Below are 25,830 nucleotides of genomic sequence, written 5' to 3'. Positions count from 1 at the left end.
TATCAGATTTACATCTAAATGTTGTAAAACATATGATTAAATATGAAACTATTTGTGAAAAGATAACAATGTGATTTTTGACTTCTAAATTTGTTTTCTTGCAAAACTTGTGCCAGTCAGTAGCTGTCACGTTGTTTAAATTATTGGAGACAGGCGCAGGAATTTGTGAAAGGGGGGGTTTAATCCTCCGCCCAAAATATACAATATGCCATGAAAAGGCACGGGGACGAAGCCCAAAACAAACACGTATACAAAAACACAGGGATGTAACCCAAACAAAAGAGCGAGGTAAAATACACGGGACCCACAATACACTACATGGGGCGAGACCCATACTAACAAATGCTCAACAATACACCGGGACGAGACCCATAATAACAAGTGCACAACAAACGCAGCACGAAAGACGAAATAACAAAGCACAGGTACTCACAAGACCAACGGACATGGGAACAATAACCGACAAGACAATGGTGAACAGAGGACAAATACAGACAATTACTAATCAGGGGAATTGGAATCAGGTGTGCGTAATGAGACAGTTCATCGACGCCTAGAGGCCGGTGACTTAGACCTCCGGAACTGGTGCACGGAATGAGCAGCAGTACTGGGGGAGTCCGTGACAGTAGCTACGCTACTCAGGCCAGAGTGCTTAAAAGGACTAAAAGGAATAGGCCAAACATACTCAGTCTGCAACTGGGTATTGTGAAGTAGTCTAGGACAATTGACCAAGACGGGAGGGAAGAACAGTTCCCTCTCACCACCGTGTGATACACCCCTGATGTATCCATTCTAAGAACACTCCAGAACAAAAGAAGCCTACAACTAAGAAGGACATTGTGACTTCTGGTGGACATCCAGAGACTTATATCGAACTACTCCCCATAGAGGGGAACTACTCCCCATAGAGGGGAACTACTCCCCAAACTACTCCCCATAGAGGGGAACTACTCCCATAGAGGGGAACTACTCCCCATAGAGGGGAACTACTTCCCATAACGGCGGCAGGGTAGCCTAATGGTTAAGAGCGTTGGACTAGTAACCGGAAGGTTGCAAGTTCACACCCCCGAGCTGACAAGGTACAAATCTGTCATTCTGCCCCTGAACAGGCAGTTAACCTGTCATTGAAAATAAGAATTTGTTCTTAACTGACTTGCCTAGTTAAATAAAAGTTTAAAAAATAGACAGATTGAGTGGTTTCAACAGAGAGATGACCGAGAAAGACATCTACACGTAAATATTTGTTTCATTTCTAATCCGAATAAGCGGTTGTTAGGGTGCTAAATATTCATATTTACAGTGAGTGTAGTTTCCAAATGTATGTATGATAAGTCCACTTGTTTTTTCTCTCCCGCTCTTGATCTTTCCCCACCCCTTTCCATTGTGTATCAAGCTTTAATATCAGGTTAGTCCACTAGGGACCTTTCATATGCATTATTTGTGTGTGTGTTTATGTATTTCTATGTGATTATTTAGTTGGTTAGTAAATAAATAATTAAGACAATTTGTGTATTGCTGATTCATCACTTAGGTTAGGGTTCGTTGCAGATGTACAAGGTCAACGACATTCAGAATGAGACCGATATGAAGAAATGATTGATTGATGACTGGTATGATGCTATATTCTTGAGTTAATTCGGGCAACTCATTAAATAAACTTTTCCCGTGGTGGCCCAAATTCCTAGTGAGTTAATAGTTACATGATTCATTAAATCGAGTAATAATGAAACGTAGTAGGTAATTATTCGATGAATAAATAATGATCGTCACGTTGTCACACTTTAATGATGAAGACAGCACCTCTGCAGACCTGAACATTGCATTCTCTCAAGATGCAGAAAGAATTCAAGCCTATTTTCTGTTCCCAAGTCCAAACTTTTGGTGTATAATTTTACTGCAACAAATGTTTCATTCTACAGGAGTTATTATTAAGGCTATGTGAGAGGTTATAGACCTACAGTCAGTGTCCAGATTTCAGTTTTGATTTAACCCATCTAAACGGTAGGCTACAGTTCCCTTGACATGTCAAAGGCCTCGTGTCTGTCAAATTTGGATAGCGCCTCACAATCATCACACACAACAAGGCCGGCACTGCTATCATCCTCTTTTACTACTTGACCAAATCGTTTCCAAACATTACTTTTCTGGCCCTCCCGTCTCTTTATTTTTCAACTCTTCTTTCGCAGCGTTTCTTTTGTTGAGTTCAACTTAGACAATGTCCTTTTTACCTCCGCGGATTGACGTGAACTTTTTCTGCCAGTTCCCAAAAGCAATATTTGGCGCATACAGTTACGCCCTGAAGCTTAGGCTTATGCACTTATACCAGATAGCCTAAAATAAGGAATGAAAAACCTCAATGTAGCCTATAGAAATTGCACAACGATTATACATTCGTAGATTTTTTTAAGTATTGTTTCTCTTTATTCAACCCATCCGCCACACACCCGCCCTTCAGCCACACAATATTTAATTAATCTCAACCTATCCGCTCCGCCGATACAACCACAGGGGCTGCGGGTTATGAGTCAACCGGAGCATCACTAACACACATCCCTCCATCTCAGTGGCATTCAAACTTTTTCAGCGTGGACCCCATTTTATCCCAGCAGAACCTCTGGGGAAATTCATGATCACCACCGAATGAGAGAGAGAGAGAGAGAGAGAGAGATATTTGCTTTAGCAATGTAAACATACTGTTTCCCATGCTAATAAACGCCCTTTGAAATAAATTGAGTTGAGAGAGAGAGGGAGGAGAGATACAGCAAGAGGGAAAGGAGATGTCAAGGGAGGGGGAGATAAATAACGTGGTTATGAGAGAGAGCGAGGGGGAGAGAGAGAGTCTATTTAATCCAAGTCATTTATATATTAAAAAAGTCCTCCATTTCATTAGTATTAAGTAATTAGGTAAGAAATGTCTAAAGCAGAGAGATGATTAAACTCTTAACTCTTTATGCTGCTAGAGCTGAGGGAGAATCAGATGGAATTAACACTGACTGACTGACTAAATGATTGACTACATGACTGACTGACTATCAGCAATAGGAACTAACCGAGAGAGTGCAGAAGAGAAGCACAATCCAGTAGGTCGGTGTGTAGACAGACAGAAGTGAACATAAACTGTTTTTTTGGATGATTGACAGGGCTGCAACTCTCATTGGAAGTAAGTGGCTCTCTTAGATATGGGTTACCATGGGGAAATCAGACAGCGAGCAGTTGAAAATCCCACTCTGCAGTAGAGGAGTGTGCTAATTCATCTCTATGAGTCAGAAGCCCTCTCCCCCACACAGAGTTATAAGGTATCAGAACGCTCACTTACTTTACAACTCTGCTAGCCTCACCAACAGCAGGAGCACAACTATGTCTTTATAGCCGTCAGGAGACAAATTATTTCACAGCAGCAGCAGCACAAAGTAACACCATAAAGCCATCACACTTTTGAAGCCTTAAGCTATTAAAAAATGGTCTCTGGCCGCATTTGGCTAATTGCAGGATCTTACTAATATCTCTCAAATGCAAAGTTACTTGTATAAGTGAGGTATAACTGAACTTGGGGAACAGATGCAAACTTGTTGATCATTATCTTAATGGTGTTGTAGTTAGTTAGCGGTTCATGTTTTCCCAGATTGCAGTGGCACACGGCTGGGTTGGCAGAGAGGACGCCAGATGGGGCACAGACAGGGTGGTACTAGGTCTGTTGCCACAGTAACACAACAGCATCTTTCTGGGCAGAGACAGTCAGTCGGCTGAAGGGCAGAGATAAAAGAGAGAGAGACAGAGATAACGGTGTTGTTTATGAATGCTGCCCATGACATGCCAGTGCCCAGAAGCCACAAATCCAGCAGTAGGAAGAGGAGCTCTATCGCCCAAAGGAATACAAAAGGAAAAGCTGAAATGTCTTGAGTCAATAAGTATTCAAACCCTTCGTTATGGCAAGACTAAATAAGTTCAGGAGTAAAAATGTGCTTTATTATTTGTCACATGCGCCGATTACAACTGTAGACTTTAGCGCAAAATGCTTACTTATAAGCCCTTAACCAACAATGCAGTTAAGAAAAATAAGTGTTAAGAAAGTATTTACTAAAATAAACTGTAGTAAAAAAAATATATATATATATGAACAAATATTTTAAGAGCAACAATAAAATAACAGTAGAGAGGCTATATACAGCAGGTACCGGTACAGAGTCAAGTTCCTATGAAGTTAAAAGTTATTAAATAAACAAATAGGAGTCCATGCAAATAGTCCAGGTGGCTATTTGATTAATTGTTCAGTAGTCTTATGGCTTGAAGGTAGAAGCTGTGAAGGAGCCTTTTGATCATAGACTTGGCACTCCGGTACCATTTGCTGTGCGGTAGCAGAGAGAACAATCTATGACTTGGGTGAGTGGAGTCTTTGACAATTTTTTGGGCCTTCCTCTGACACCGCCCAGTATATAGGTCCTGGATGGCAGGAAGCTTGGCCCAAGTGATGTACCGGACTATAGACACTACCCTCTGTAGCACCTTACAGTCGGATGCCGAGCAGTTAACATACCAGGCGGTGATGCAACCTGTCAGGATGCTCTCGATGGTGCAGCTGTAGAACTTTTTGAGGATCTGAGGACCCAGGCCAAATCTTTTCAGTCTCCTGAGGGGAAAAAGCTTTGTCGTGCCATCTTCACGACTGTCTTGGTGTGTGTGGACCATTATAGTTTCCTGATGATGTGGACACCAAGGAACTTGAAACTCTCAACCTGCTCCACTACAGCCCCGTTGATGTGAATGGGGGCGTTTTCGGCCCTCATTTTCCTGTAGTCCACAATCGTTTTCTTTGTCTTGCTCACGTAGAGGGGAGAGGATGTTGTCCTGGCACCACACTGTCAGGTCTCTGACCTCCTCCCTATAGGCTGTCTCATCGTTGTCGGTGATCAGGCCTACCACTGTTGTGTCATCAGCAAATTTAACGATGGTGTTGGATTCGTGCTTGGCCACGCAGTCGTGGGTGAACAGGAAGTACAGGAGGGGACAAAGCATGCACCATAGATGGGCCCCCGTGTTGAGGATCAGCGTGGCAGATGTTGTTGCCTACCCTCACCACCTGAGGGTGTTGTCAGGAAGTCCAGGATCCAGTTGCAGAGGGAGGTGTTTAGTCCCAGGGTCCTTAGTTTAGGGATGAGCTTTGTGGGCACTATGGTATTGAATGCTGAGCTGTAGTGAATGAACAGCATACTCACATAGGTGTTCCTTTTGTCCAGGTGGGAAAGGGCAGTGTGGAGAGCGATTGAGGTTGCATCATCTGTGGATCTGTTTGGGCGGTATACTGGTGTTGATATGAGCCATGACCAACCTTTCAGAGCACTTATTGGCTACTGACACGAGTGCTACGGGCCAGTAGTCATTTAGGCAGGTTACGTTCACTTTCTTGGGCACAGGGACTATGGTGATCTGCTTGAAACATGTAGGTATTACAGACTTGGTCAGGGAGAGGTTGCCAGTTGGTCCGCACATGCTCTGGGTACATGTCTTAGTAATCCGTCTGGCCCCGCGGCCTTGTGATCAAGACCATTAAACAGGTCAACATTCATATTGGCTATGGAAAGCAGGATCAAACAGTAGTCCGGAACAGCTCTCATGCATGCTACAGTGTTGCTTGCCTCGAAGCAAGCATAAAAGGCATTTAGCTCATCTGGTAGGCTCGCGTGACTGGGAAGCTCGCAGCTGGGTTTCCCTTTGTAGTCCATAATAGTTTGCAAGCCCTGCCACATCCAAAGAGCGTCAGAGCCGGTGTAGTAGGATTCAATGTTAGTCCTCAATCTAGTCCTGTATTGACACTTTGCCTGTTTGATGGTTCGTCTGAGGCCATAGTGGGATCTCATAAGCGTTCGGATTAGTGACCCGCTCATTGAAAGCGGCAGCTCTAGCCTTTAGCTCGGTGCGGACGTTGCCTGTAATCCATGGCTTCTGGTTGGGATATGTATGTACGGTCACTGTGGGATGATGTTGTTGATGCACAAAATTGATGAAGCCGGTGACTCAGGTGGTATAGTCCTCAATGCGATTGGATGAATCCCAAAACATATTCTAGTCTGTGCTAGCAGTTCTGTAGCTTAGCATCCGCGTCATCTGACCACTTCTGCATTGAGAGAGTCACTGGTACTTCCTGCTTTAGTTTTTGCTTGTAAGCAGGAATCAAGAGGATAGAATTATGGTCAGATTTTCCAAATGGAGGGCAAGGGAGAGCTTTGCATGCATCTCTGTGTGATGAGTAAAGGTGGTCTAGAGTATTTTTTTCCCTCTGGTTGTACATGTGACATGCTGGTAGAAATGAGGTAAAACGGATTTAAGTTTGCCTGCATTAAAGTCCCCATCCACTAGGAGCCCCGCTTCTGGATGAGCATTTTCTTGTTTGCTTATGGCCTTGAGTGTGGTCTTCGTACCAGCGTCGGTTTGTGGTGGTAAATAGACGGCTACGAAGAATATATATGACAACTGTCTTGGTAGATAGTGTGGTCTACATCTTATCATGAGGCACTCGAGGCGAGCAATACCTCGAGACTACCTTAATATTAGACATTGCGCACCAGTTGTTATTGACAAATAGACACACACCCCCACCCCTCGTCTTACCAGAGTTACATAATAAGTTGCATGGACTCACTTGGTGTGCAATAATAGTGTTTACCATTATTTCTGAATGACTACCTCCTCTCTGTACCCCACATATACAATTATATGTAAGGTCCCTCAGTCAAGCAGTGAATTTCAAACACCGATTCAACCACAAAGACCAGGGAGGTTTTCCAATGTCTCACAAAGAAGGGCACCTATTATTTGATGGGTACAACAAAAGCAGCAATGAATATCCCTTTGAACATGATGAAGTGAATGACACTTTATGGTGTATAAATACACCCAGTCACTATACGTCCTGAATACAATACGTTATGTTTGGGGCAAGTCCAATACAACACCTACACTGAGTATCACTCTTCATATTTTCAAGCATGGTGGTGGCTGCATCATGCTATGGATATGCTTGTCATTGGCAAGGACTAGGATGTTTTTTATGATAAAACATTTAACAGAATAGAGCTAAGCACAGGCAAAATCCTAGAGGAAAACTGGTTTCAGTCTGATTTTTAAATTTTATTTCACCTTTATTTAACCAGGTAGACTAGTTGAGAAGTTCTCATTTACAACTGCAACCTGGCCAAGATAAAGCAAAGCAGTGTGACACAGACAACAGCACTGAGTTACACATGGAATAAACAATAAACAAGCCAACAACACAATAAACAAGTCAATGACAGTCAATAAATAGGCCATAGGAGCGAATAATTACAATTTAGCAGATTAACACTGGAATGATGAATGAGCAGATGAGGATGTGCAAGTAGAGATACTGGTGTGCAAAAGAAACACGGAGACAAATTCACCTTTCATCATGACAATAACCTAAAACACAAGGCCAAATATACACTGGAGTTGGAAATATATGGCAAGACTTTAAAGTGGCTGTTTAAGCAATGATCAACAAACAATATGACAGAGCTTGAAGAATTATGTGAAAATATTGTACAAACCAGGTGTGCAAAGCTCTTAGAGACTTTCCCCAAAAGTATATATGTCCCCCTTCCACTTTGACATTAGTATTTTGTGTCGATCGATTCAATTTGAATCCCAGTTTGTAAGACAACAAGATGTGGGGAAAGTCAAGATGTGTGAATACTTTCTGAAGATAATGTATACTGAACAAAAATATAAATGCAACATTTAAAGTGGTGGTCCCATGTTTCATGAGCTGAAATAAAATATCCCAGAAATGTTCCATATGCACCAAAAGCTTATTTTTCTCAAATGTTGTGCAGAAATGTGTCTCATCCCCGTTAAGTGTGCATTTCTCCTTTGCCAATATAATCCATCCACCTGACAGGTGTGACATATCAAGATCATTACACAGGTGCACCTTGTGCTGTGAACAATAAAAAAGGCCACTCTAAAAATGTGCATTGTTGTCACACCTCACAATACCACAGATGTCTCAAGTTTAGAGGGAGCCGTTGCCACAGAATTGTATGTTCATTTTTCTACCATGAGCCACCTCCAACATCGTTTTAGAGAATTTGGCAGTACTGTACGTCCAACTGGCCTCACGACCGCAGACCACGCCAGCCCAGGACCTCCACATCTGCAGGATCATCTGAGACAAGCCTCTTGGACAGGTGATGAAACTGAGGAGTGTTACTGTCTGTAATAAAGAAATCCTTTTGTGGGGAAAAAACAAATTATGATTAGCTGGGCCTGGCTCCCCAGTGGGTTGGCTTGGCTCCCAAGTGGATGGATCAATGCCCTCCCAGGCCCACCCATGGCCCCACCACTGCACAGTCATGTGAAGTTCATAGATCAGGGCCTGATGAATTTATTCAAATTGACTGATTTCTTTATATGAACTGTAACTCAGTAAAATCGTTGAAGTTGTTTGTGCATGTTGAGTTTATATTTTTGCTCAGTTTAGCAAGCCACAGCCGGCCACGTGTAGGAGCGAACCATTTTCGTGAACGGGGTGGTGTACCTAATAAACTGGCCACCGAGTGCACATGTGTGGGTGCTCTAGAGGGAGCGATGACAGAAAAGCCAATAGAAGCCAGAGGTCAAGATCATAGCTTCTCTCATCCAGCATGTCCTGCAACCCAAAGTGTGTGTGTGTGTGTGTGTGAGCGTGTGTGTGCATGCGTGTGAGCGTGTGTTCTTGACAGCCTATACAGTTTTATTATTTCCTGTTGAAGAAATGAGCTGGTTGTGATTGCATTTCACTAAATGTCACCAGGCTCAACTTAATCCACCAATAAGAACACACGGGCCACAGCTCCTGTTGAGACAGTGCTGTGATGTCCTGTCTGTTACTCTCTCCAGCTCCTTTCTCTATCTCTCCTCCAATTTTCTCTCATTCTCTATATCTATCTCTTTGGAAGAGGGGTGTGGGTGCGTGCGTGCATGCACGCGCGCGCGTGTGTGTGTGTGTGTGTGTGTGTGTGTGTGTGTGGTGGCCGGCATGGCAAACTGTCAGAGCATTCACCTAAACCTGTCAGGTTACATTAGGCTGCTGCATCAGCGCTGGAGACAACTGAACGGAGATAAACACACAGGCACGCATGCGTGCACATGCTAGGGATGTGACAAATGGACAATTTTGCTAAACGTTTAAACATCATAACATTCAGAGAAAAAAACAACAATACAACTCCACATCAATTCACAATGCAGAATAATGGTCTTTGTACACATGACCGCTAGGGCCGGGCAGTGAAGTGACATCTACCGCAGTCATGTACCCTTGAAAGCGCCTCGGCAACGGCATGTTTGTTTGTAACGGTACACTACAGCTTTTCAAACGCCGACATGAAACCTTCTCTGGAGATAGTTTTGAAGCGCCACTGAATGGGCATTTGACTTTACTTCTGTATAGGAATGCCCCATCTGAGCCGGGATTAACGTCCATCACTAGGTGGGCAGAACTGTCAATCAAATCATTTTGAGCTGCCTGGACGCAGCCTGCCTGTATGCTGCTTGCGCGGAGACCACTCTCTCCTAAAAAAAAAAAAAAATTTAAAGTTTGTTTGTCGTGATTTACCATGACATTCAGTAGAAAGAAAACTTCTGCTAGGAATCGACTGCTAAAATTCAATGTTTTTGGAACAGAGACAGATTAGTTGCCATACTTCCACGAACACAAACGCTTTTATAGCGAGCTAGCGAGGGACCGCGAGAGAGAGGAGGGACATAGAATAGGCAGGTCGGCCACCAGGCAGAAGGAGTCAGAACCCTGCACTAGGTCTATCTATCCACAATCAAAAACTGTATTTCGCAATGGAATGTTGTATTTCGCAACTTCAGTAAAGCAGGGCCTACCATCAATGAATAGGATAGGATATTCTACATGCAACAGATTGAAGACTGAACACACTCACATTATTAGTGAAGATTAAGAGCAGGCGAGCAAGCTGCACTTTGATTTTAATACAGTGTAAAAAAAAAAAAAGAACATTGTTTATCCATTAGGGATTTTTCTTAGCATTAAAGGATCCCAATTTCGTTTCAATTTTTTAACGTTAAAACGTTCACAACCCTAGCGGCACGAGCACACACACAGACATGTACACAATCCCCAGCGACAAGGAGCTACAGTATGTAACGCGTTGACTCTGACTAAACAACCAGTGAACACTATTTACTGAATGTGTATGAGTGTTCTCTGTATGTGTGACTTGCTGGGTGGATTCATGCTGTGTTGGCACTTTTCCATGACGGTTGTCTCCACATGCAGTGGTTCCGGTTCTATCCACACAGACACACACTCTAATGTCACAGGAACAGCAGAGCCACTAGGCCCTGACTGTGCAGAGCTCAGTGTGTATTCTCAGCTCCTAATTGGGTCGTATGCAAATAAATCATTGTATGTACAGTGTTTTGTAGGCTAAACAGCCGGGAACAGACTCATTGAAAGGTGTCCATCTACTCTACCCAGAGTGCGTGGAAACACGCTTTGCTGATTAAATTTCACTTCCTTATGTTAATAAAATACATTTTACCAAGACAAATATGATTATAATTGTTCTGAATCATTCAACGAGGTCATTCCCTAACATATTAATAGCATTATATATATTTTTTTTGTCGGATTCCGCAACATCCAATAATAAGAACTGAGCTCTGTTGACATAGCGGTGCAGGTTTCTCGTAACTTTTTTACATTTTGTGGTCATCGTCTTCAATTTTCAATTTTCAATTTTTCATTTTACATTTTACATTTGACATTTTGTGGTCGTCGTCTTCAAAGTTGTTTCCGCGAGTGGCAAAAAGCTAAATTAGCATGACACGAGCTGAATTAAATGTTAAAGGCTTTGAAAATAAAAAGCATGTCATCAGTGCGCCATTGACATTTCACAGAGATACGCTTGTTTTTGAGAGAAATCTTTGAAAAAGAAAAGGAATTTCAAATGAATATGAAAAGTGTATACTACCGTATGTCTCTAAATCGATGTCCATCTTACCTCTATATTATTTGATGTCCTGTGTATTCGAGAAGAAAGATGACGAGTTCAACGGGAAAGTGAGCCTGTCAGGTAGTTAGTACAGAATCCAGCCTAGTTGACGCAATGTAATTTCCCAGATTTTTGACCATTATTTTTCTCTGGCCTCTTATTGATTTAACTTAGTCACCTTAATTCTTAATCCTACAAAGGTGAAAACTCCGATAACGTTTGAACGGATAATGATAAGGTTTGAACCATTGGTTTTCTCAGAGGATTATCTACACAATTAACATATGATCAAAGTATGCATTTTTGATTGGACACCCTACTCAATGTCAGCCGGCTACTTTTTCCACTTCAGAAATGAACTAGGCTTCTTTTCATTTAAAAGTTTCAATTTGCTAGTCAGAAAAGTCTGTATAGCCTTTCTCCCACTAGAGCGAACGATATGCATCTTCTAGTGATCCATTGATAGGACAGGCGCCTGTCAGTCACAAAGCAAGCAATGACAGCGAAACACTGCTGTCTGTCCCGCCTCTCGGTACCTGTGTTATTTTGTGTGCTGTGGTTGGCTGCAGTCAAATGTATTTTCACGGAGGAGGGAAGACCATGATGCTTCTTCATTGTCTCCTGTGAGTGAATTTACACGTCCCATGTAATGTAAGTGGTAACGATGAGTTGAAAGCCACTTAATTATTGTTTTGTGGCACATTCATTTGTTTTCTTTTGCATGTTTCATAGGCCTATAGCCAGCCACGGAGACAGGGCGCATAGGCTATTTACTGTTTTTTTTTATTTACGACCGAACAGCTTAGTTTATAAAAGATGTCGACCTGAATTAATAAAGTTCAATATACTGTATATCCCTTTGGTATTCATAAATCATACAACATAGTTAAATGTCCATGGTATCGCATCTAGACAAGTAATCTTGTTAGTATTTTCCTAGGATTCTAAGCCCATGTTGAGACTTGCCAGTGTACCCTAACGTAAACTCACTCACTTTTGTACATCGCCTTGGTCCGTACAATTGCCCTTATTTTAGCGCCCCGTAATACTTCCAGATCAACTGTAATGTCAATATCATTGTAAAGCACAATTTCTCCCCTTTCCAACAGAATCAATTACATGACCTAAACGCTGCCCGTTTCTGCATAATTCAAGAAGGCAATGAACCCCGTCGGGTCTTATTAAAAATGGCGGGTGGGGAAGCGAAACTAATGCGTGATAGTGAGAAGGAGAGATGTTGTCGTGTGGGAAAATTGCATTTTTTCACTCAATCTGTCCAACTTATCATCTTATCGCCTCTAAAATGTAAATAAAACACTATAAAGAGTTTATATAATGTGTCATTACATATCTATTTGAAGGTTTGTGTCGAATTTGAATCTGGTTTTTAGGGCGGTGCTAAAGTGATCTTAGAAGTAAACAGCGGCTTTGAGAATGATGATCGCATGCAATGATGACGCAAAAAATGACTAGGTATCCCCCCTTACCCCCGTCACTGTCCATTTCTTGTTTTTAAATGATGAGAGAAGTGCTACACCTGGTGGAGAGAGATTGTAAGACAGAAATAGTTGCTTTATGCGTGCTGTACGTTACGACATGACACGTCACGATGTAACGGAGGGTCAGTTTGTTTCAACTTTTCTCCAATACTATAGAGCTATTACCATGTCGATCAAGGTTTGAATAGAAACGTAGTTCACACCCCCGATTTTGAAGTCAACACAGTCGCTAGAGTCCCATTACTTTTCTTTGTAGCCTCGTTTGAATGTTGCGGTTGCGCAACGGTTGAGTTTACGTTACCTAGTGACCGGTTGATCACGAACAACCTGATTTTTTTAGGTGAACGGAACCAAACGTTAGACTTCAGTGCGGCTTTTGACATTAGGCTTTTGACATTATCGATCATAGTCTGCTGATGGAAAAGCGTATGTGTTAAGACTGTTTTCAATTTGACTAACGACATGCCACTGGCATTGAGTAAAGCCAGCGTGTCTATGTACGTGGATGACTCAATACTATACACGTCAGCTACTACAGCGAGTGAAATCCCTGCAGCACTTAACTTAAGACCTGCAGTTCATTTCAGAATGGGTGGCAAGGAATAGGTTAGTCCTAAATATTTCAAACTAAAAGCATTGTATGTGGGACAAATCATTCACTAAACCCTAAACCTCAAGTAAATCTTGTAAGAAATAATGTGGAAATCTAGCAAGTTGTGGTGACCACTGCCATGGTCAAAACATGTTGATACATTAGCTAAGATGGGGAGAAGTCTGTCCATAATAAAGCGCTGCTCTGCCTTTTTAACAACACTATCAACAAGGCAGGTCCTACATGCTCTAGTTTTGCAGCACCTGGACTACTGTCACGCCTTGACCATAGAGAGCCCTCTGGGTTCTCTAGGGTGTTTTAGGTCAGGGTGTGACTGGGGGGGTTTCTAGGTATTACATTTCTATGTTGGTGTGTGTGTATGATTTGATGAAAGTGTCAACAATGGAGTAGTCGACTGTTTTCTGTGTAGCAAAGCCCCTATTTAACACCTGCTTCATTCTTCAATCATATCTGTAGGTCTATTGGGTGCCTGACATTGTATAAAAGTGGGGGTGCACAATCTGGCGGGGAGGGGGGGGGGGTCAAAGAGAAGACTAGAATATTTATTCTGACTAGATTACTAATCTACAACCTTCCCAAAAAAGTCCCGCCCACAGTGATTGATTGGCAGGTCTGAAACCCTAACTCTATGATTTACACACATCCTGCCCCATCCCCTGACAATCCCACCCACAGTGATTGATTGACATGCCAAACTGTTAAAGGTTTAAATTACAGAAGGACACATTGGCTTCCTTACCCTATGTGTCCACAGCAGCTGAGCCAATATAATTCATAATTTGAATTTTTTTTTTTTTGTGGCAATTCATATCAGTAAAACTTTAAATATGACTTTAATCTCAAGAGAAGACAGGTTTAATGTTTAAAAAGGTAATCTTACTTAGTAAATAGTCCTGATCATATAGGCCTAGACCTAGACAATATCCAAAACAACTAACAATACACTGAATTCATACATTTTCAGTCATTTTTATTGTAAAGTCATCTTTCTACTCAATACCACAACTAATTTGACCTGTCTGGGAGGTAAGGTAGCAGGTAATGGACCCTATCAGATATTTATATAGTTGGTGATGTATATAAACTAATTACAACTTTACAGTTTTTTTGTTAGATTAAAAACCACTAAGACTGCTGGAAAGGCCCGAACGTAAGATGGTAATTTTGATGACTCACACGGTGAGACATCTGTAGCCTACTGTACATGGTAAACTGGTGCGCACCAAGTTCTACCTCCCATTTTAGTTTGGAAAACAGCTGTGAGGATTTTTATACAAATATTCACAACATATTGACACAATTACAATCTTCATAGTATAAAAATGTAATTGAATCAATTACACGTGTTTTTTTTGCTTTTTACAAAGTGGAATACATTTTTTACACTTTTTTACAAAGTGTTTTTAATTTGCATAGCCATAGAGGCATACTCACATTTGCATAGCAAGTGCTGCTACAGTACACCCTGCTACCACACAAAGCTTGGCCATCTTGATGAATACTAATGCAATTGCTAGCAAGCTCCATACTACTAACCCACGAGTTTATCATATTTTTTACCCACAAGAAAATGAAGAGTGAACATGGATTTTTATTTCCTCACTGTGGGACGCTGAACGCGGGGTGTTGTGGGATTGTTTTCCGAAGTAAGAGCTGATTCGGAGAAAACCTCAAATTCAACTTTTAGAGCAATATTACAGTACAATAAAACGGTATTTTAAGAGTTTGTAACTTGTGAATGTTTTCCTGGAGTGCTCTTGCTAGCAGATACCCATAGACTTCCGTCATTGCACTAACGCTAGTTAGCATTGGCAAAACTACCCCTAACTTCCTTCACAATGGACATAAAAATGGTATCCACGAGTTAATCTGACTCTATGGAAGCAGATAAAAGTCCCGAAGTATCCCTTTAACGTTTTCAATCATTTAGTTGTGTATTTTGGATGGAATCAAGTCATCAGAATGTGCCAGAGGCCACCAAAATAGAGCTTGTTCTGCAATTTCTTTCCTGGAACTCCCTGGCTGGCTACTTTTGCTATTTGGCTAGCTACTCTATGTACTTACGGAAAACACTGTGATGCTGTATTTCTGGTGGACCACATGTAGACTTTTCTGCTGAAAACCCCCAGAGAGAAACAGCATGCTGTTTGTTTATGTTATAATGAACTGCTCCATATAAAAGCTCCATATTTGATGAGGTTGTGTGTGTGTGTGTGTGTGTGTGTGTGTGTGTGTGTGTGTGTGTGTGTGTGTGTGTGTGTGTGTGTGTGTGTGTCTTACCTGGGTGTCCATGTAGTGGTGAGTGTGGCCTGGGTAGTGTAGGAGAGGTGCTGGATGTCACAATCAGGCTCTTCCTATTGCTGGTCCGACAGCTGAAGAGAAAGGAGACACACACACTTAAAAACGACAACAACACACACACACACACACCGAGGCAGTACATTCAATTGAACTGGGAGGAGATTTCCAGTACATCTGGAACCAGATGAACACTTATTCCCATAATGTGTTCTATCAACACGCCATTCACTCTTCCAGTGTCCGCATATCAACGAAAAAGTCGCTTTATTAAGACTCTCCACTTCAAGCACATTAGGGGTTACAGTAGACCTAGTTAAAGGAACAGTGTAGCAGCTCCACACACACACACACACACAGACACACACACACACACACACACACACACACGTTCCAGCTGACCCCAGAGTCTCTGTGTTTCTGTCCCTCCTCTCTGTCTGTCCCCACTCTCAGTAACGGCTCCACTCAGTCTGAGCAGCTTTTCATCTCTCTCTCTCTCTCTCTAAAGACCCAATCATCACAGCTGGAAGCCTGTACAGTACTCAATGTCCACTGATCAGAACTGCACACTACATTGGATTTGTGTGAGGTGACTGACTGAGGAGGGTGAATGTGTGTGTGTGTGTGTGTGTGTGTGTGTGTGTGTGTGTGTGTGTGTGTGTGAGAGAGAGAGAGAGAGAGAGAGAGAGAGAGAGAGAGAGAGAGAGAGAGAGAGCGAGAGAGGGCATACAGCCTGAGCTACGGTCACTCTCACTGGTGTTGTCTGAGCGGTAGAGTACAGAGAGAGAGAGAGAGAGAGAGAGAGAGAGAGAGAGAGAGAGAGAGAGAGAAGAAAGAAAGGACAGTGTGTGTGTGTGTGTGTCCGTTACTGTTGATCTCTAGTTTTATGAGTATAATAAGCCATTAACTGTTCGCAGTAAGAATCCCAACATAAAAACACCTGCAGAGCTCAATGACGTCTTTGCACTACTACTATAGCTGCTAGCCTAGTACTGCTGCAATGATGATGACGCTAATGTTCAGTACACAAGCATACAAAACAGGTATATACACACACACACACAGCAAACTAACAGTGCCATCAGTCAGCTCTGCTTAATGTTTGTATCTCACAGCAGGTGGTCTACAGCAGGGAGCCTGCATAGGAGTGGAGAGAAGAGGAGAAGAGAGGACAGAAGAGGAGAGATGAGATGAAAGAGGAGAAGGGGAGAGAAGATAGTTTCACGTTTGAAGAGGAGAGGAGAAGAGAGGTGATGAAAGAGGAGACGGTGGTTCGAACTAGAGGTCAACCGATTAATCGGAATGTCCGATTAATTAGGGTCGATTTCAAGTTTTTATAACAATCGGAAATCTTTTTTGGCCAATTTTTTTTATTTAACTGGGCAAGTCAGTTAAGAACACATTCTTATTTTCAATGACGGCCTAGGAATGGTGGGTTAACTAACTGCATCGTTCAGGGGCAGAACGACAGATTTTTACCTTGTCAGCTCGGGGGATTCAATCTTGCAACCTTACAGTTAACTAGTCTAACGCTCTAACCACCTGATTACATTGCACTCCACGAGGAGACTGCCTGTTACGCGAATGCAGTAAGCCAAGGTAATTTGCTTGCTAGCATTAAACTTATCTTATAAAAAACAATCAATCAATCAATCATAATCACTAGTTAACTACACACGGTTGATGATATGACTAGTTTATCTAGCGTGTCCTGCGTTGCATATAATCGATGCAGTGCATATCATTGCTCCAATGTGTACCAAACCATAAACATCAATGCCTTTCTTAAAATCAATACACAGAAGTATATATTTTTTAACCTGCATATTTAGCTAAAAGAAATCCAGGTTAGCAGGCAATATTAACCAGTTGAAATTGTGTCACTTCTCTTGCGTTCATTGCACGCAGAGTCAGTGCAACAGTTTGGGCTGCCTAGTTTGCCAGAATGTTACGTAATTATGACATAATATTGAAGGTTGTGCAATGTAACAGGAATATTTAGACTAATGGATGCCACCCGTTAGATAAAATATGGAATGGTTCCGTATTTCACTGAAAGAATAAACGTCTTGTTTTCAAGATGATAGTTTCCGGATTTGGCCATATTAATGACCTAAGGCTTGTATTTCTGTGTGTTATCATGTTATAGCTAAGTCTATGATTTGATAGAGCAGTCTGACTGAGCGGTGGTAGGCAGCAGCAAGCTCGTAAGCATTCATTCAAACAGCACTTTTGTGCATTTGCCAGCAGATGTTTATGACTTCAAGCCTATCAACTCCCGAGATTAGGCTGGTGTACCCGATGTGAAATGGCTAGCTAGTTAGTGGGGTGCGCGCTAAGTCGTCCTGGTCCCTTTTCAGAAAAACAGCCCCAAAGCATGATGTTTCCACCCCCATGCTTCACAGTAGGTATGGTGTTCTTTGGATGCAACTCAGCATTCTTTGTCCTCCAACCACAACGAGTTGAGTTTTACCAAAAAGTTATATTTTGTTTTCATCTGACCATATGACATTCTCCCAATCTTCTTCTGGATCATCCAAATGCTCTCTAGCAAACTTCAGACGGGCCTGGACATGTACTGGCTTAAGCAGGGGGACACGTCTGGCACTGCAGGATTTGAGTCCCTGGCGGCGTAGTTTGCTACTGATGGTAGGCTTTGTTACTTTGGTCCCAGCTCTCTGCAGGTCATTCACTAGGTCCCCCCGTGTGGTTCTGGGATTTTTGCTCACCGTTCTTGTGATCATTTTGACCCCACGGGGTGAGAACTTGCGTGGAGCCCCAGAGCGAGGGAGATTATCAGTGGTCTTGTATGTCTTCCATTTCCTAATAATTGCTCCCACAGTTGATTTCTTCAAACCAAGCTGCTTACCTATTGCAGATTGTCTTCCCAGCCTGGTGCAGGTCTATAATTTTGTTTCTGGTGTCCTTTGACAGCTCTTTGGTCTTGGCCATAGTGGAGTTTGGAGTGTGATTGTGGACAGGTGTCTTTTATACTGATAACAAGTTCAAACAGGTGCCATTAATACAGGTAACGAGTGGAGGACAGAGGAGCCTCTTAAAGAAGAAGTTACAGGTCTGTGAGAGCCAGAAATCTTGCTTGTTTGTAGGTGACCAAATACTTATTTTCCACCACCATTTTTTTCTCATTTTGTCTGTCATAGTTGAAGTGTACCTATGATAAAAATTACAGGCCTCACTCATCTTTAAGTGGGAGAACTTGCACAATTGGTGGCTGACTTTTTTGCCCCACTGTATATATATATATACTATTACTATTTGTCACATATCAGTTTACAAACAATGTAAAAAGTAATCATTGCGTTAATAAAGCCGCATACAAAAATGTTTTGTTTGTGTTTTTTTTTAGTAAGGCAGCTCCAAAATGCAGGTGTTTCAACCTAGCTCAGTGCTTTCTGTGGTGGTGGGGCAGCCAGCAGAAAATACAGAGCGTAGGGGTTGGTAATGTTCTCTAGTTATGGCGTGATTGGCTCAGTGTTCTGTCACTCATGTCTAAGGGTAGAGCTTGAAAATTCAAGCCCCTTAGGTGCTGCCATAGAGTTATATTAGAAGTGCCCATCCAAGAAGGCTCAAGATCATTGGCCACAGATAAAATGGCATCTGGCAGAGAAAATGTACTGTTTAGCAACCAGACAATTCTCCACTGATAGCCAGGTGTAGCAGTGGTAAATTGTTGGGACTGTTGTTGGGATAGCTTTATGTACCGTTTTAGTGCAATTAATGTTTTGTTCAGTGTTGTGTAGTGGCTTTGCTAGCATGCATCCCCAATATTAAATCTTGTTTTGGCCCACCAAGATTTACATGCTAAAATTGCCACTGATTACACCTATCTATACATACTTTACATTATTTGCGAGATCAGACATAATATCACTATAATCCGAGTGTTCTTTTCTGGAAGTTTCTTTCATTTCAGCGATTCAAATTTGTAAATATTTCAACACTATCAAAAGATAACTTTTTTTCAATGTCACAAATCTTTCTTCTCTTTCTTGTGATGTAAGTGTCGAGACGATGCTCTGAATCCCAGGCAAAGCGCGAGCGGTCTTAGAGACGCAACGGAAAAACAATGTATTCCGTTGATCCCATTTCAGCCATTACCGGGTTGTGTTTGACAGGTCATTACAAACATTTCCGGGGTCGCAATGTTGACGGGGGAAAAAAAGCCAGGCGAGAGCATTGAAGAGTCGCAGGAGTACAATGAAAGCAATCAATCCAGAGACATTTAAGTGACAAGTGGATTTTGCACCCCTCAAACTCAGGAATTAGAAAAAGACAGATCCTTAGGTGGGCAGGACACTTTGCTACTCAAAGGGTGTGACGGGAGGATGGCGAGAACAGAGGGGTAGTAGAGAGACTAGAGAAACACTCCACACTTAGGTGGGCAGGGCACTTTGCTACTCAAAGAGTGTGACGGGAGGATGGAGAGAACAGAGGGGTAGTGGGGAGACTAGAGAAACACTTCACCGCATGCACACATATTTAACAACATCCTGTCTAGTGGAGAGAAAAACAGGACCAAATCAAATCCACAACAAGGCCTTGGCACATTAACATAGCTATGGTAAGAGAGCAGCTGTGTGAAGGGAGGCAGGCAGGGGCGTGAAATGAAAGTTGCTCTGTAATTACAATCATCCAGATTTCCCAACGTTTCTAAAAACATGTTTTCACTTTGTCATTATGGGGTATTGTGTGTTGATGGGTGAGAGAGAACAAAATCAGGCTGTAAAACAACAACATTTGGAATAACTCAAGGGGTATACAGAATTAAACATAATGATTATGGCTCTAGATTGCAGGAAAAAGCTGTTTCAATTATCCAACTTCCAAACGGGAGACCTAGCACCCCTCTGGACCACCCCCCAGCCATCATCACGCACTTTGTGCCCCCTCAGATTTTTGGGGTTCATGACCCCTGGCAGCCTTGAACACATACATCTGAGGGATTTGTGAGGTGAGTGTGTGTGTGTGTGTGTGTGTGTGTGTGTGTGTGTGTGTGTGTGTGTGTGTGTGTGTGTGTGTGTGTGTGTGTGTGTGTGTGTGTGTGTGTGTTTGTTTTTATTATCCTTGTGGGGACCAGAAATCCTCACTAGGACAGTAAAACGAGGAAAATTCGGACAAGTGGGGACATTTTGCCAGTCCCCAGAAGGAAAGAGGCTATTTTAGGGAAAGGGGTTAGGTTTAGGAGTTTAAGATTTAAGTTAGGTTAAGGAAAATAGGATTGTGTGAGTGTGTGTGCTCAAAGTCTACTTCAAAGTGTTATACACTAAGGAAAGGTTTAACAGAGACTCATCGTAAAGCCCAAGTCTCAGGTTAAACAAATCTCTCTCTCTCTCCTGAGTGAGTGAGGTCCCAGAAGGTTTGATGAAAGGAATCATCCAGTTTGGTGGGATCATCCAACTACTGCGAATACATCAACAGTACCAACCTGCCTACCTCTGTAACCAGGTGGGAGGTCTTAGCTAGGAGCTACTAGAGTTTGACCGATTAAATGGCATTGGCCGATTAATTAGGGCCGATTTCAAGTTTTCATAACAATCGGTAATCTGCCTTTTTGGACGCCGATTATGGCCGATCACATTGCAATCCACGAGGAGACTGTGTAGCAGGCTGAGCACCTGTTATGAGAGTGCAGCATCAGAAGGACCTTGTGGCTGCAAGGAGCCACGGTAAGTTGCTAGCTAGCATTAAACTCATCTTATAAAAAACTATCAATCTTCGCATAATCACTACTTAACTACACATGGTTGATGATATTACTAGGTTAACTAGCTTGTCCTGCGTTGCATGTAATCAATGCGGTGCCTGTTAATTTATCATCGAATCACAGCCTACTTCAACTTCGCCAAACGGGTGATGAATTAGCTAAATGAATTAAATATTTTTAAACATGAATATTTAGTTAAAATAAATTCATGTTAGCAGGCAATATTAACTAGTGAAATTGTGTCACTTCTCTTATGTTCAGTGCAAGCAGAGTCAGGGTATATGCAGCAGTTCGGGTCACCTGGCTCGTTGCGAACTGTGTGAAGAACATTTCTTCCTAACAAAGACTGTAATTAATTTGCCAGAATGTTACATAATTATGACATAACATTCAAGGTTGTGCAATGTAACAGCAATATTTAGACTTAGGGTTGCCACCCATTCAATAAAATACGGAACGGTTCCGTATTTCACTGAAAGAATAAACATTTTGTTTTCGAAACTATAGTTTCCGGATTTGGCCATATTAATGACCAAAGGCTCGTATTTCTGTGTATTTGTTATATATTAACTAAGTCTATGATTTGATATTTGATAGAGCAGTCTAACTGAGTTGTGGAAGGCAGCAGCAGACTCGTAAGCATTCATTCAAACAGCACTTTACTGCTTTTGCCAGCAGCTCTTAGCAATGCTTGAGGCGCAGCGCTGTTTATGACTTCAAGCCTATCAACTCCCGAGATTAGGCTGGCAATACTAAAGTGCCTATAAGAACATCCAATAGTCAAAGGTATATGAAATACAAATGGTATAGAGAGTCATAATTCCTATAATAACTTGCGGCTGAACTTGAAAGGGGTTCCTTCATTATTTTTACGTTCATGTCTTCCTTAGAGAATATCTTGATCTACTTCAAATAAGGTCTGTGTTTCGTGCTTAAACCGCCTCAGCGTTTTGATACCAGTGTAATTCTCACTAGGATAAGGTAATATTTGTCAACATATTTTCATAAATCCACTCTACCCAAAAAATTATCTTCACATATATTTAGCCAATATTGATCAGAGTTACCTTGTCCTATGGATATCTACACAGTTATCAAATTGTCACGGTGGTGTAAGCCTACACGAAACACAGACCTTATTTGAAGTGAATCTAAAAATATCCTATGGAATCAATGAATGAAGGAACCGCTTTTCAGATTTAGCTGGAAGGTGTCATGGGGATTATTATTAAAATAGGATTTCCTGCATATAGAAATTACAGTTTTTGTTTTCAACATTCATCACCTGCACCTGCACTTGCCCGCCTGTCCAACATCACTACTCTGGACGGCTCTGACTTAGAATACGTGGACAACTACAAATACTTAGGTGTCTGGTTAGAGTGTAAATTCTCCTTCCAGACCCATATCAAACATCTCCAATCCAAAATTAAATCTAGAATTGGCTTCCTATTTCGCAGCAAAGCATCCTTCACTCATGCTGCCAAACATACCCTTGTAAAACTGACCATCCTACCAATCCTCGACTTTGGCGATGTCATTTACAAAATAGCCTCCAATACCCTACTCAACAAATTGGATGCAGTCTATCACAATCCGTTTTGTCACCAAAGCCCCATATCCTACCCACCATTGCGACCTGTACGCTCTCATTGGCTGGCCCTCGCTTCATGCTCGTCGCAAAACCCACTGGCTCCATGTCATCTACAAGACCCTGCTAGGTAAAGTCCCCCCTTATCTCAGCTCGCTGGTAGCATATCCCACCTGTAGCACACGCTCCAGCAGGTATATCTCTCTAGTCACCCCCAAAACCAATTCTTTCTTTGGCCGCCTCTCCTTCCAGTTCTCTGCTGCCAATGACTGGAACGAACTACAAAAATCTCTGAAACTGGAAACACTTATCTCCCTCACTAGCTTTAAGCACCAACTGTCAGAGCAGCTCACAGATTACTGCACCTGTACATAGCCCACCTATAATTTAGCCCAAACAACTACCTCTTTCCCTACTGTATTTAATGTATTTATTTATTTTGCTCCTTTGCACCCCATTCTTTTTATTTCTACTTTGCACATTCTTCCACTGCAAATCTACCATTCCAGTGTTTTACTTGCTATATTGTATTTACTTTGCCACCATGGCCTTTTTTTGCCTTTACCTCCCTTATCTCACCTCATTTGCTCACATCGTATATAGACTTGTTTATACTGTATTATTGACTGTATGTTTGTTTTACTCCATGTGTAACTCTGTGTCGTTGTATGTGTCGAACTGCTTTGCTTTATCTTGGCCAGGTCACAATTGTAAATGAGAACTTGTTCTCAACTTGCCTACCTGGTTAAATAAAGGTGAAATAAAAAATAAATAAAATTAAAATCACAGATAACTTAAACTCTAGTTTTATTAGTCAAACAGTTGAGAGTATTTGTGTCTTCAGTATCCTTGCCAATTCAGAGAGATGTGCGTGTATGTATGATTATATTAATTTTACAGATGGCAGGGAAAAGCAGAGCACCAGTGTGGGACTATTACATGGAATTGGCACCAGGGAAAGCAAGGTGTCTTATTTGTGATAAAGATGTAAGCATGGGGTCAGCAATGGCTAAATCAAAAAATACCATCAACCTGTGGAATCACCTTAAGAACACCCATCCAAAAGCCCACAAGGAATCACCTTAAGAACACCCATCCAAAAGCCCACAAGGAATCACCTTAAGAACACCCTCCAAAAGCCCATATGGAAGCAATGATGAAAAAAAGCAAAGACAAATTCTGTCACAGACATCGCAGGCTACAACCGTACAACTTTTTAATACACAAACAAAATGGCAGGACAAAGACCCAAGGGCCAAGAAGATGGATAAAGCAAGTATTGAGATGATTGCCACTGACAACCAGCCATTTACAGTGGTGCTGAACCCCGGTACAGGATCAAAGAAGAAAAATTATATCGCACAGAAATGCTAGATAAAACACATGAAAGAGTTGTGATGAAAGTGAAGAATCTGGTGCCCCACACGTGGCATTCACAACTGACTGCTGGGTCCCTGATGAGCCTTACTGGACATTTCATTGACAATGTCTGGACAAGAAAGCAGGTTGTGCTGAATGTCAAGACTATGACTGGATCACACACAGGAAACTACATCAGAGAGATGTTCTTGACCATGTTGGAATACTGGGAAATCCTCAGGGACAGTGGGGCAAACATGGTGAAAGGTATGAGACTGGCAGAGCTTCCAGACTTCAGCTGCAGTGCACACACCCTACAGCTTGTAATCAATGATGGACTATCCAGTCAGAGAGCTGTGCTAGACATTATTGCCATGTTGAAGAGGTTTTGCAACTCACTTGGACCACTCTGTACTGGCCAAACAGAGGCTGAGGGCCATTCAGGAAGAGCTTGGCCATCCCAAACACAGCATCATCCAAGCAGTTCAAACTCGCTGGAACTCAACACTACACATGTTGCAGAGGATGTTTGAACAGAGGCGTGCACTGAATGTGTATGCAGGTGAATACGGACACAACAGCAGTTTGTCTGCTGCACAGTGGGACATTGCCTCTAACCTAATCGAGACTCTGGCACCTACGGAGGAGGTGACAATGGAGATGAGGCACTCCAACTCTACAGCCGAATGCATCATCCCCAGTGTGTCGGTGCGGAATGATGCTGCAGCAGGAGGGTCCTTCTACTCAAGGCATCAAAACTTTACGGAAGACCATGTTGGACAGTCTGACAAGGCGGTTCTCCAAGGCTGAGGAGACAAAGTGCCTGGTGCTGGCAACTGTCCTGGATCCACGTCACAAGAGCTACACCTTCACCTTGGGGACAGCACTAGAGAAAGCAAAAGAGTGGCTGAAGGAGGGATCTGACCTACTAAGGAAACCAAATACCAGAGCCACAGCAGAAGGGACGAGTGTAGAGGAGACCCAGATCCAGGTGCAAAGAGTCAAAGAGTCTGGGTTGATCAGCCACCCAGTCTGGTTGACAGCCTTTGCGCAAGAATCCTTGGAAGCCAAGAGCGCAGGGCTGAAGTCCAGAGCAGTTTTGAAATTGAGTTGGAGCGTTACCAAACAGAGCCTGTCATTGACAGAAAGAGTGGCTTGCCTTTGGAGTGGTTGAAGCAGAATGAGGACAGACTTCAAACACTCGCTCCACTGGCAAAGAAGTTTCTCTGTCCCCCACCTTCTTCGGTCCCAAGCGAGAGAGTGTTCAGTGAGGTGGGGATCATTTATGATAAGCGGACTGACAGGGGAACATGCAGACAAGCTCTGCTTTCTGCACTGCCACCTAAAACTTATTCACTTGGAATATTGAAGACTCATGTTAAAAGGAACCACCAGCTGTCATATATTCTCATGTTCTGAGCAAGGAACTTAAACGTTAGCTTTTTACATGGCACATATTGCACTTTTACTTTCTTCTCCAACACTGTGTTTTTGCATTATTTAAACCAAATTGAACATGTTTCATTATTTATTTGAGACTAAATTGATTTGATTTATGTATTATATTAAGTTAAAATAAAAGTGTTCATTGTTTATTCATCGTTATCGGCTTTTTTTGGTCCTCCAATAATCGTTATCGCCGTTGAAAAAGGAAATACATCATCTCTCTCCTCACCCAGAGCCAGGATAATTATCCTATATCTAGGCTGCTTTAGGCTTTAGCC

The 25,830-nt window shown here is 42.2% G+C and overlaps 1 protein-coding gene across 1 annotated transcript in view; it reads right to left on the bottom strand.

Moving 5' to 3' along the window:
- Window positions 1-25,830, bottom strand: part of LOC115145313 (microtubule-associated serine/threonine-protein kinase 2) — a 124,341-nt gene that overhangs the window by 60,273 nt on the left and 38,238 nt on the right. Inside the window, 1 exon segment of the mRNA XM_065003190.1 lies at window positions 15,414-15,505. Coding sequence (XP_064859262.1) covers window positions 15,414-15,505 — 92 coding nt within the window.

The sequence above is a fragment of the Oncorhynchus nerka genome, linkage group LG17 (assembly GCF_034236695.1).
Source record: "Oncorhynchus nerka isolate Pitt River linkage group LG17, Oner_Uvic_2.0, whole genome shotgun sequence".
Lineage (NCBI taxonomy): Eukaryota > Metazoa > Chordata > Actinopteri > Salmoniformes > Salmonidae > Oncorhynchus > Oncorhynchus nerka.
The sequence above is the reverse complement of the archived record's forward strand: the minus strand, read 5'-3'. Positions and strand labels throughout refer to the sequence as shown.